At 40.2% G+C, this 13,012-nt stretch overlaps 2 protein-coding genes across 5 annotated transcripts in view; one reads left to right on the top strand and one right to left on the bottom strand.

Annotated features, from left to right (window-relative positions):
* The window catches only part of LOC132872969 (tyrosine-protein kinase SYK-like), an 85,358-nt gene extending 78,835 nt beyond the window's left edge, over window positions 1-6,523 (top strand). The window contains exon 3 of the transcript XR_009651513.1: window positions 6,294-6,523. The gene's annotated coding sequence lies outside the window, so the exon portion shown is untranslated. The remainder of the gene's footprint in view (window positions 1-6,293) is intronic.
* syk (spleen tyrosine kinase) overlaps window positions 1-13,012 on the bottom strand; it is a 50,959-nt gene that overhangs the window by 4,337 nt on the left and 33,610 nt on the right. For all 4 annotated transcript variants that reach the window (XM_060908106.1, XM_060908108.1, XM_060908109.1 and 1 more), the window contains 3 exons: window positions 12,407-12,566; window positions 6,280-6,489; window positions 3,053-3,239 (listed from right to left, as the gene is read on the bottom strand). In XM_060908106.1, the coding sequence (XP_060764089.1) occupies window positions 3,053-3,239; window positions 6,280-6,489; window positions 12,407-12,566 (557 nt within the window). The remainder of the gene's footprint in view (window positions 1-3,052; window positions 3,240-6,279; window positions 6,490-12,406; window positions 12,567-13,012) is intronic.

Genomic DNA, 13,012 nt, shown 5'->3' with positions numbered 1-13,012 from the left:
GTTTAATGTTCAAACTGATAAACTTTTTTTTTTTAAATATACACTCATTATGAATTTTATGCCTGCAACATATTCCAAAAAAAAAGTTGGGGCAGGGCAACAAAGACAGGGAAAGATGTGGAATACTCAAAAAACATTCACGGCCGAAAACCAACATTGAATTCCTGTGATCTTCGATCCCTCAGTCGGCACTGAATTAAATGCCGACATGACTGTATAAAGGATATTACTACATGGGCTTAGGAACACTTTGGAAAACTGTTGTCAGTAAACCCAGTTCATCCCTTCAGCTACAAATGGCAAGCGAAAACCATATATCAACAACATCCAGAAACACCACCGAATTCTCTGAGCACAAGGTTATCTGAGATGAACTGACGCAAAGTGGAAACGTGTGCTGTGGTCTGACGACTCCACATTTCGGATTGTTTTTGGAAATCATGGCTGTTGTGGGGCGGCACGGTGGTGTAGTGGTTAGCGCTGTTGCCTCACAGCAAGAAGGTCCGGGTTCGAGCCCCATGGCCGGCGAGGGCCTTTCTGTGTGGAGTTTGCATGTTCTCCCCGTGTCCGTGTGGGTTTCCTCCGGGTGCTCCGGTTTCCCCCACAGTCCAAAGACATGCAGGTTAGGTTAACTGGTGACTCTAAATTGACCGTAGGTGTGAATGTGAGTGTGAATGGTTGTCTGTGTCTATGTGTCAGCCCTGTGATGACCTGGCGACTTGTCCAGGGTGTACCCCGCCTTTCACCCGTAGTCAGCTGGGATAGGCTCCAGCTTGCCTGCGACCCTGTAGAAGGATAAAGCGGCTAGAGATAATGAGATGAGATGAGATGGCGGTTGTGTTCTCTAGGCTAAAGAGGAAAAGGACCATCCAGATTGTTACCAATACAAAGTTCAAAAGTCAGCATCTGTGATGATATGGGGGTGCATTAGTGCCTAGTAGTAGGCACCCGTCGGTCTCGAAAGACTATGGGTTTCACGCAGTAGGAGTCTTACAGCATTTGGAGTGGCTGCAGAGGCCAATGCAGGAATGGCAATCCTTTCCGCACTGCTGGCAGATGTACGTGGAGGCTTCTAACATTTGACTCCTGGCCTTTCTTTTCTGCCTTTTTGTCTCATTAAGCAAAACCCACCCCTCTTCAAACTTGGAAATGCCTTGCTGTAGAGTGCGCTTCCAGGTAGATCTCTCAGAGGCCAGAGTTTCCCATGAGTCGATGTCAACCCCCATGGCCTTGAAGTCTCTCTTACAGGTGTCTTTAAAACACAAGAGGGGTCTGCCTAAAGGTCGTTTTCCCTGGACGACCTCTCCATACAGCAGATCTTTGGGGATTCGCCCCTCGTCCATCCTCACAACATCGCCCAGCCAGTACAGGCGCCTCTTCTTCAGCGACGCAAACATGCTTGGGATTTTAGCTCTTTTTAAGACATTGTTGTTCAGTATCTTGTCCTGCTAAGTAATGTTTAGTATTCGTCTGAGGCAACGCATATGGAAGGCATCCAATATTCGTTCCTGCTGGCTACGTAGAGTCCAGGACTCACTACCATACAGGAGGGTGCTCAGGACGCATGCACTATAGACTTTGACCTTGATGTGCTTCGTAAGTTTCTTGTTTAACCAGACTCTCTTCGCTAGCCTTGACATGGTGGTAGCTGCCTTACCGATGGGCTTGCTCAGCTCTGAATCGAGACAGAGGGTGTCAGAGATGGTAGAGCCGAGGTAGACAAACTCATGAACAATTTCCAGCACATGGTTCGAAATTGTGATGCAGGGCGGTGTTAGTGCCTATGGCATGGGTAACTTGAACATATGTGAAGGCACTATTAATCCTCAAAGGTACATGCAGGTTTTGGAACAACGTATGCTGCCATCCAGACAATGTCTTTTTCAGGGATGTTCCTACTTTTTCAAGCAAGACACTGCCAAGCCACATTCTGCACATTACAGCAGTGTGAATTTGTAGTAAAAGAGTATAGGTGCTAAACTGGCCTGCCTCCCTCTCATTGAAAATGTGTGGCAAGTTATAAAGTGCAAAATACAACAACAGAAACCCCAGAGTGTTGAGCAACTGAAGTCATATATAAAGCAAGAATGGGAAAGAATTTCACATTCAAAACTTCAACAATTTGTGTCCTCAGTTCCCAAATGCTTACAGTGTGTTATTAAAAGAAAAGGTGATGTAACACGGTGGTAAACATGCCCTTGTTGCAACTTTTTGGAACATGTTACAGGCATTAAATTCAGAATAAACAATAAAGTTAATCAGTGTGAACATTACATATCTTGTCTTTGTATTGTATTCAATTGAATATAAGTTGAAAAGGATTTGCAAAACATTGCATTCTGTTTTTATTTATGTTGCACACAGCATCCCATGCATTTTTTCTCTTTGTGTTTAAAAGCTACTGATCTAGCTAGCTACACTTTTAGCGTAAGTATAATGAGGTAACAGCTGTTGAACTATTGGAGATTATTACCCAAAATTTATGTAATAACATTTTATATAACTTATTACAGTACTATTATTATTACATAACTTTTTAATCATTTAATATTCACAGCATTTTCAGCTATCATGTATAAAAACCGTTCTACAAATAAAGTTTATCATTATTACTGCTGGGGGAGATGTGGTTTTTTTTAAATGTAAGGTATAATTTCCCCTTATTTCGAGCATTTTCTTTTAATAATCTTCAGTTGAACTATCATAGAGATTTTTTTTTCTTCTGCATGTTAACATTATTAATACAACAAGATTGGCTGGCAGTAGATTGTGTCCTAAGTAATTAAACAATAAATTTTGAAGACCACTTCCAAAATTTCCATGCATGAGTTGTACAGGTCACACACAGAAATTTTATACCAAACATATTTCATCATCTCCCCCCGCATAGCTCAGCTATATGTTTGATTTGTATTCTTTGACATCACTTTTATTAAATGTTTGGTGAATAAATACACTAAAATTTAAAGCCTCTTCTGTCACCTGGGGTGAGATTGCACATAGTTCGTCTTCACTCCAACTCTAAGAAAAGTTTTCTGGAGGTGAAGCATACCTCATAATAATCCTTCTCACTGGTGAGGGATTTGGACAGGCCAAAGTCGCTGATTTTTGCATAGTGCTGTGTGACTAAGAGCACATTGCGGGCTGCCAGGTCTCTGTGAACGAAGTTGTACTCCTCCAGGTACTTCATGCCCATAGAGACTTGATGCACAAGCTCAGTGACGTTTTTAATGGCAAGTCTGTGTGAAAAACAAGGTGCAGACGTCACATTGTCTGTTACTGCCATTTCCTCATTTATGCATTCAATTTGAGAAAAACAAGACAACTAAATATATGAATATTGTTGATTATTATACATACAGGACACTTTTTCCATGGAATAAAAACGTGTTCTATTCCTTTCTAGTGGGTTTCATTCATTTGGTTTGATAGCATGCAATATTGTTAGCATATCGCTTTTCCTACATGTATTATGCCACTCTACCCGATGGAGAATGAGCGTTGAATATGGTTTATGATATTGTATGGTTGTTAAGACAACATGATGTCACACGTCGGAGATGTGAAACGTCCGCGCTAGCGAGCGATTGTGACAATTTGTAAACAAACATGGCCGCTAGGTTTGCATCATTAAATATGGAAGATTTTGAGTGAATTTTGAAAGAGAAAGACGTGTTGAACACCCAAAAGGAATGTGTATGTATAATAATAATAATAATATTGGCTGGCTTTTTTCATGGTATATCAGATATATTCCATTCAGCTAGCATGATACTGAACTCGTCTTCAACTTGTTTAATATCATGCTAGCTGAATGGAATATATCTGATAAACTGTTCAACGCCAGCCAATATTATTTAAATATTATATTCTATTGTAGGTCTAATGCTTTAGGGTTTATTATTATTATTATTATTATTATTTTGAATCTGTTTTTCATTTATCCAGTTTTCCACACTTTGGTTATGTCCTTGTTTCTAAATAATTTGATTTTCATGCTAATAATATCAGAAGCTACTAGAAGAAAATAAATATCCTTTCACTATGCGAGAGGAATTGAAAAAAACCCGAAATATTGAGCCTATTTGAACTTTTCCTTAAATAAAAATTAACAAACACTGTTTAAGTTACTAGACATCTTATCAAGGCACATACAAATAAAGTAGTTCAAGAAATGCCAAAAGGAAAAGCAAATTTTGAGAACAAACATTACCGAAGTAGGCTCAGATTCTGTAATATTTAGGCTGTGTTGTAATCTGTGTTCAAAAGGGAAACACTTTTAATTGAATATGGAATTCAGTTTTGTAGGTCAAGTGTAAAATCAGGGTATATTTATAATTTGTTTCACTCCGAAACTTAGGGTGTGGAAACTTTTTATTTGTGTATCTTGATAAGTTTTGTAGACTGGGGTTGTATTTTAATCTTCAAGACATTTCATCCCTGATTTGAGAGTTATCTTTAGTTAAGAAACGATTAATACAGTCAGATGAGACGTGAAATGTGTCCAAGCTTAAACATCCAATCGAATAGATTTACCATTACATGGCATTTACAGTTGTGGTCAGAAGTTTGCATACAGTGACATGAATGTCATCTTGGATATGAATGTCATGGCAATATTTGGGCTTTCAATAATTTCTTTGAACTGTTCTTTTTCTGTAGCAGAATGATTGCACAGCATACATCTTTAATTAAAAAAAAAACACTAGAATTTGGTGCACAAGTTTTAATTTTCTTTGGGTTTTCTGAAATCAACACAGGGTCAAAATTATATATACAGGGTCAAAAATATACATACAGCACACCTAATATTTGGGTAAAATGTCTCTTCGCAAGATTCACCTTGACCAAACATTTTTGTTTACCATGTACAAGCTTCTGGCAGAATTCTGGTTGAATATTTCATGACTCTTCATGGTAGAATTGGTAGAGTTCAATTAAATGTATGGGGTTTTTTCTTGGCATGGACTCGACTTATAAGCATGGTCCATATATTTTCAGTAGGGTTGAAGTCAGGACTTGTTTTAAGCTGAATGTTAGCCTGCTTTATCCTCCACAACCAGCTCTGATGCATGTTTGGGTTCATTGTCTTGTTGTAACGCCCAAGTCGTGTTCAAGTTTCTGATGGTTTATGCTGAAGAATTCTGAGATAGTCCTCCTTCTTCATTATTCCATCCACTTTGTGCAATGAACCAGTTCCACTAGCAACAAAATGGCCCTAGAGCATGATGCTGCTACCACCACTACCAGCTGGGTACAGTGTCCCTCTGTACATGGTGGTCATTGTGGCCAAACAACTCAATCTTTGTCTCATCTGACCATACAGCTTTCCTCCAGAAGGCTTTTTCTTTGTCCGTGTGGTCAGCTTCAAACTTTAGTTAAGCTTGAAGGTGTCAATTTTGGATCAGGGGGTTATTTCTTGGATAGCAGCTTCTTAGTTCATGGTGATCTGAACTGTAGACAGTGATCTATCAGTTTCCAGTTCATGGCAGGGCTGTGCCATGGTGGTTCCCAGGTTGTTCCTGACCATCCAAACCAATTTCCTTTCAGCTGAGGGTGACAGTTTGGGTTTTCTTGAAGCAAAGTGACTTGGCAAAGTGACTACACCTCACAATAACTTGCATACAGTTGTTTGAACTGATCTTGGAATTTGCAGTTGTTTAGAAATGGCTCCAAGAGACATTCCAGAGTTGTGCATATCTGCGATTCTCTTTCTCAGATCTGCACTGAGCTCCTTGGACTTTCCCATTTTATTGTGTGTTGGTCAATCCAATGAGTGCTGTCAACAAACCTTTTTAATGAAGGCACAGAGAAGCTACCAGCTGTAGTCAATCATGATCACTAACAGGAAGTTAAGAGACCTCGGCCTTGGCAAGATAAAAGACATTTTGGAAGTTTCAGCACATCTGAATTAATAATCTAAGTGAATGTATGTACATTTTTGACCCTGTATGTATAATTTTGACCCTGTGTTGATTTCAGAAAACCCAAAGAAAATTAAGACTTGTGCACCAAATTCTAGTGTTTTTTTTAATTAAAGATGTACAATCATTCTGCCACAGAAAAAGAACAGTTCAAAGAAATTACTGAAAGCCCAAATATTGCCATGACATTCATATCCAAGATGGCATTCATGTCACTGTATGTAAACTACTGTATGACTGAATAACTTATAACAAGCATACTGTCAAACTACATTAAAAAAAGGTCCACATGACACTGAAGTCGTTTTGTTAAATGTGCACTAAATAAGGCTTTGTGGTATGAAAGATTAATAACCTGTTCTTTTGCAGATACTTGTTCAGAGGGCCGAGTTCAGCCAGCTCCATGACCAGCATGAGGTTCTCGGCCTCGCAGATGCCAATCATACGCACTATGTATGGATTGTCCAGCTGCTGCATGACTTGAGCCTCACGAAGCATTTCATCTCTTACTGCAGCATCGTTGTCTCCATTCTTCAGGATCTTTACTGCTACCTGTTTCTGTGTTCTAGAGCAGATTTATGAGAAAATTTCATTCACGCTTTTCAGTCACATGCATTTTATATCTGTATCTTAACACACTAAACCAATTTAACTCCAGTTCTAATACAGCAGAGTGATTCAAATGAGTTCACTTCATGTTCACATCAGCTGTTTTACCATGTTTGAATATATGGTGAAACAACAAATTTTCAAATGTTGGGCAAACATGATGTTTGGATATACACACACATCATCCACTTAAATAGGAACACCTGTACATTCATGCACTTACTTAATCAGCTAACCATGTGGCAGCAGCACAGTGCATACAATCACGCAGATACAGGTCAAGAGCTTCATTTAACATTCACGTCAAACATCAGAATGAAGAAAACCATGGTATGATTGTTGGTGCCAGATGGGTGAGCCTGTGTCCATGATAGGATCAGAGTCCTGTTCTTGGCTGACAGGAGCAGAGCCTGATGTGGTCTTCTGCTGTTGTAGCCCATCCACTGCAATGTTTTGTGTATGCTGAGATGCTTTTCTGTTCACCACGGTTGTAAAGAGTTGCTATGAGTTGCTGTATCCTTCCAGCTCGAACCATTTTCCTCTGACCTCTCTTATCAACAAGGAGATTACCAGAGGTGGAAAGTAACGAATTACATTACTCGCGTTACTGTACTTGAGTAGCTTTTTTGTGCACTTATACTTTTTCAAGTAATTTTTAAAGAGTGTACTTTTACTTAAGTATGTTTTCTTTTAAGTAGTGTACTTCGGTACATTTTACATACAACCGTTACTGAGTAAAAAAAATAAATAAATAAAAAATAAAAAAAGGCTAAAACGGAGAAGGGGAAATGCGTTCTGGAAATGAATCACGGGAAGGACAGTTGTCGCGCACGCGAGTCTCACACAGACGATGGCGGACATGCACCGGCGCTTTAAGGGGGGGGGGGGGCTTCGGGGGGCTCAAGCCCCTGGGCCACAGCCAATCAGGGGCCTTGTAATATTAATAAAATAATAAACTGTCGGAATCATGGGCCTACATTAATGTACGGATAGAAATAAGGTTAGAAATAAATGAGTGCACAGTAGCCTGCTGTAAGAGACATGGTGGATGTGGTTCGCGAAACGAACACCCACAACTGTACCAGAATAAAATGTAACAAAATGTAACATCACGCACGAAAGCGCGCCAAAGACTGCAGACTACTGAGACACAAATTTAGAGGCTTTGAAAGATGAAGCATTCACATGTTAGCGGGGCGCATAAAAGGAAAAAAAAAGAGATGCAGGTAATGATAGAATCGTTGCCTAAAGTCACAGACTTTTTTAAGGTAAGGATCACCAATCTGTTCAGAATATCAGCTACTTATCAGTTATCAGCCTACCAGCAGCTAGGCTATGTGCAGCTAGGCTAGATATGCTATGATCTGTCCAACAGTAAAATAAATCAGTTGTGATTTGAATACGTGTCGTGTGATTTGAGTTATAATCCTGTTAGTATAATAGCATATTTCGATGGGGATAATAAAATGTCTAAAACGGCATCTACTGAAGAAATTGATGAAAAGATTGTAGGCTATAATGTTCACAGTTCGGGCAGCAGACAGAGTAAGCATACTGAGGGGAATAGCAATACAAAGCTAGCGCAGATCCACATTTCTCGCTAGCTGTGTTGGGTGTGTTGTTAACCCGTGTGGATTTAAGTGAAATACTTAAGTTCTGTGGTCAAGACAGCGTTTTAAGGTAAGGACACTTGATTATTAATGTTTGCCCGCCGTGGCTTGTTGTTGACGAAAGGCCCACATGATTTTGCCTTATGCAGCTACTGCTAGCGTCATGCTTTGAACTAGGTTAAGCTCATTTGCGCTAAAGGATGGGTTTATTGAAGGACTTTGATGTAGCTAGTTTCTTTTTAAAAAATCGTATGCTCAAAACAGTATGCCCGTGTTCATCATGTTTAACTTTTTTCTTGATGGAGTGCGTGAAATATTGTTGCAAGTGGTATTTCGATGCAGTCATGTCAAAAAGGCAGTTGAATGCACGGTCTTATTCAAGGAGAAGGAAGACTTGCATGATGCTTGAACATAGATCGGTAAAATAGACCCTAGTAGGACTTGGTTTCGTGTATTTCGGTCTGTAGAGTTATGAGTTTGGCCGCTGTCCATGGTGTTTACGTTTCATGTGGCCGCCGAGCCAAGTACCTTCATCATCATCATCATGCTCCCCTGTCAAAAGTTAAACTCTCTAGGGGTGCTTCTGCTGTAGCAGTTGCAGCAGTTGCTCAAAGTTTGATTTGTCCATCATCATACGTCTTATCTGTTGGGTGTCTATGCCCAGCAGATTTTCCCATTTCGTCCATTTGTAACCATTTTTGTCAAACAGGAGCTGCTTTTGCACTTGGTTATTGCCCATCCGGCAAACGTGAGCAATATATTTTAGTTGTTGTACGTAGCAGGATAGTTTTATACCCTGGGTTCCTGTCAGTTTCCGGAGGTCAGCATTGGACATCTTGTAGCTCCAGTCTATATCTTCATTTGTAGTGTTCTTTTGGTCAGGGGCATTCTTTCGTTTATATCCACCTTTAATCATTTTCCTTAGGAAGCCGTGCCACACTACCTCAATTTTGTGAATTTCACTGGATGATAGTTGCCATGCCTGTGTGCTGTACAGGAGACGAGATCGAACGCATGCCACTAGGAACTTTATACGGGTTTGTAGTAGTATTCGGTGGTCGGTTAGGACGTGTTTCAGTTCATTCCATTTCATGAATGCAGCACTTATCCTAGCATGCAGGAAGTGTGAGGATTCATCACAGTTGCTGACATTATAACCAAGATATTTAAAGGTGCGGACGTTTTTAATATTAGTGCCGCCAAGGGAAATGATACTTGGTTTACATTTGATATCCTCATTGACATTAAAAGCCATTGTTTCTGTTTTGACATATGATATTTGTAAACCAAAGCGGGTGTAGGTCTTATCATACAACTGAAGGATATTCTGAAGCTCCTCGATGGATCCAGCGAGTATGGCCTGATCATCTGCATATAGAATCTCTGTTATGCAACCCTCTCCTGATGCTCGTGCTTTCGTACGCATTTCTCTTGTGGATACCTCATTTGGAATGCAATATCTGAACTTGAAGCCTGTATCTGGGTACAGTTTTGATATCTCATGCTGTGCAATCCTGACAACAAAGTCCATATAGATATTAAAAACTGATGGCGATTCTAGGGCACCTTGTCTTGCAGTGAATGTTTGTTTTCATGCCACCGAGCTATTTTTATGTATTTTATTTTTTAAAAGGACTTGTCTGTAGGTGTGTGTGTTTTATGTTTACAACACATAGGTCTACATTAGCGCACGCGCGCTTGTGTGGTTATCTCTGGCCATGCCCCTGCGTGAAAGTTACACAGTATCACTGTCCTGTCCGTGGTAATAATCAGAACCGGCTCTGTAATGATAATGCGCGCGTTCTTCTCTCCCTCTGTGGTCGGATGTGTTGAGCGATGTGAGCGTGGGCCTTGCGCAGCTACGCTGAGCCAAACGTAACCTATCGTAGGCTTCTAGGCTAATTACGCGCTTACACTGTAAATGCTTGACACGTATTGCAAATAAAATAAGAGTGTTTTCCTGGCCAACGGTAAGGGTAGGGTTGACAGGTAGCCTATAAGGGGCCTAGCCCCTGGGCCACGGGTGTTGATAAAGCGCCCCTGCGGACATGGAGGAGACCGAGGAACCTGTGGTGGACGACCCTGCAGAAAACGCAATTTCTTCCAGTAATGAAGTGCACCCCTGGCCCTACATACGTGATCACTTCAGCTTCGTAGAGAAAAGGGTTTCATTATGCAATGCAGATTATGTGTGCCCAAGAAGACAACCATTGCGGCATACAAAAATTCGACGTCTAATCTGCACAAGCATGTTGAGATAAGTATTGTCATTGGCATCATCATAATGTTTCCTTTCCATAGTAAAACCAACAATAGGCTGGTTATATTCCAAAAATAGTGGATGGCATTACTAATGTTGAAGTAGCAACCTGTTGGTACTGTAACATAACGGTAACTAGTCTGTTATTCGGTTGGCTAATCATGCAAGCAAGTTAGCTCGCCAACCTGACGTGATCAGTCCTCCTACCATTCTACATCCAACAGGCCAGAAAGGAATGCTAATCAAAACAAATAATGTTTGAATTGAATTGTTCAATAACACACAGTGCACACAGGCAAGCTACGAGATTTCGGTGCAACATTTCACTTTCATATTTCGTGTACAATGCTTTGTGTGTGGTCAGGGCAATGTAAACGACATGACTGTGTGTATTGACCTTTTTTGTTTGTCTCAGTTTTAATGCAGCATTATCCTAAGCATTCAATTTGATACACTTCCTTTAAATAAAACATCTGGGTTGAGATGTACATATATCCTTGTTTCCTCTTCTTTTTCATTTTTGCACAACACAATGGAGGCAGAAAACACCCATTGTTAAAAGTAACGTTTTACTTTTACTCAAAGTACATTTTAAATGATCTACTTTTTACTTTTACTTGAGTAGATTTTTTGTCTGGTAACTTTACTTGTACTTGAGTAAAATTTCATCAGAGTAACAGTACTTGTACTTGAGTATAATATTTTAGTACTCTTTCCACCTCTGGAGATTACACACAGAACTGTCACTCAGTCAAAGTTTTTTGTTTTTCACACTATTCTGTGTCAATTCTAGAGACTGTTGTGTATGAAAACCCCAGGACAGCAACAGTTTCTGAAATACTCAAACAAGTCCATCTGGCTCAAACCAACACCCATGCCACAGCGAAAGTGACACTTTGAAATCACAATTCTTCCCTTTCTGATGTTTGATGTGGGCGGCATGGTGGTGTAGTGGTTAGCACTGTCGCCTCACAGCAAGAAGGTCCTGGGTTCAAGCCCAGCGGCCAGCGAAGGCCTTTCTGTGTGGAGTTTGCATGTTCTCCCCGTGTCTACGTGGGTTTCCTCTGGTTTCCCCCACAGTCCAAAGACATGCAGGTTAGGCTAATTGGTGGCTCTAAATTGACCGTAGGTGTGAGTGTGAATGGTTGTCTGTGTCTATGTGTCAGTCCTGTGATAACCTGGTGACTTGTCCAGGGTGTACCCCGCCTCTCGCCCATAGTCAGCTGGAACAGGCTCCAGCTTGCCTGCGACCCTGTAGGACAGGATAAGTGGCTACAAATAATGGATGGATGGATGATGTTTGATGTGAACATTAACTGAAGCTCTTACTCTTATACTTGCTGTCAGAAATTTACATCCATGGGCATGAATTGCTTTTATGTCTATTTATTGTGTTTCGTTCTGTTATTTTGTTCTTATGTCTTTTTTTAAAATTCCCTGTTTCTTGCATTTTACCGAGAGCTGCTAAACTGTGTTTTGATGTTTCTAAAATAATGACAATAAAGATCTATATCTATCTATGAATGTCTTGGTGATTTCAACAAACTGTTCTGATTTCTGGTCAAATCCTTGGTTTTGTGTACATTCTGTAGCTAGCTGTGCCATTTGTGTGGCAATAAGGTACTAGCTTATGCCTACTAGTGACCAGAGCAAAACAATTTGAGAGATGCGAGGTGAAAAGCCCAGTATCTTTTAGTCTATAAACCACTAAAATAGGAAAAAGGTTGATTCTCGCAATATGTGCCCTTTCAAACTTCACAATACCAGACTAAACTTCTGATTTGTTCTTACATATGAAACCCTCCATCATGTGAAACATTTGTTTAAAAAAGTCACATGATTTCGACCTTCACAGATACAGAATCCAGTAAACATGTAGCCTGCACATTTTATTATTTCCCTAATCCTGATGTATTTGATTCAGCTCATCAATTGTATAAGAGCAGATAAAAGGATAAATTATGCAGGAGCAAGACTTCGAGATGCTGCCCTAAACAACTCACTTCTTCATCTGGTAGATGCCCCGAAGGACTGTGCCAAAATTGCCTGAACCAAGTTCTCCATCCTCCAGGATCAAATTCTTCCGGTCCACTGTGGTTGAGCGTAGTTCATCAGGGTCAGCATATGGACTCTCATACACCTCAGTGCTCATGGGTAAATCATCTGTGTGAGCACGTTCAGAGAGCCAAAAGAAGGAAGAAAAATTCAGGCATTTCAAGGTCAAGACTCTTCAACCACGCATAGTTAGTACAGTACACAGTTAAAACGAAACAACGTTTCTTCAGGACCATGGTGCTACATTAACATCACAGGATGACAAATCTACAAATACAACATAAGGTGCAACGAGTGCAAACATTGCAGACAATAAACTACACACAACATATAGTCAGAGGTGGACAAAGTACCCAACTTCATTACTTAAGTCAGAGTACAGATCCCACTGGTCAAATGTTACTCTGATACCAGTGAAAGTTGTCCAGTCAAATTTTTACTTAAGTTAAAGTACTGAAGTACTTGCTTTTAAAAATACTTAAGTACATTTTCTGTCAACGCATTGTTGTATTATTGCCACAACACTTACAAAACTTAATGCCGTTACCAAAGAC

The sequence above is a fragment of the Neoarius graeffei genome, chromosome 25, assembly GCF_027579695.1.
Source record: "Neoarius graeffei isolate fNeoGra1 chromosome 25, fNeoGra1.pri, whole genome shotgun sequence".
Taxonomy (NCBI): Eukaryota; Metazoa; Chordata; class Actinopteri; order Siluriformes; family Ariidae; genus Neoarius; species Neoarius graeffei.
The sequence above is the reverse complement of the archived record's forward strand: the minus strand, read 5'-3'. Positions and strand labels throughout refer to the sequence as shown.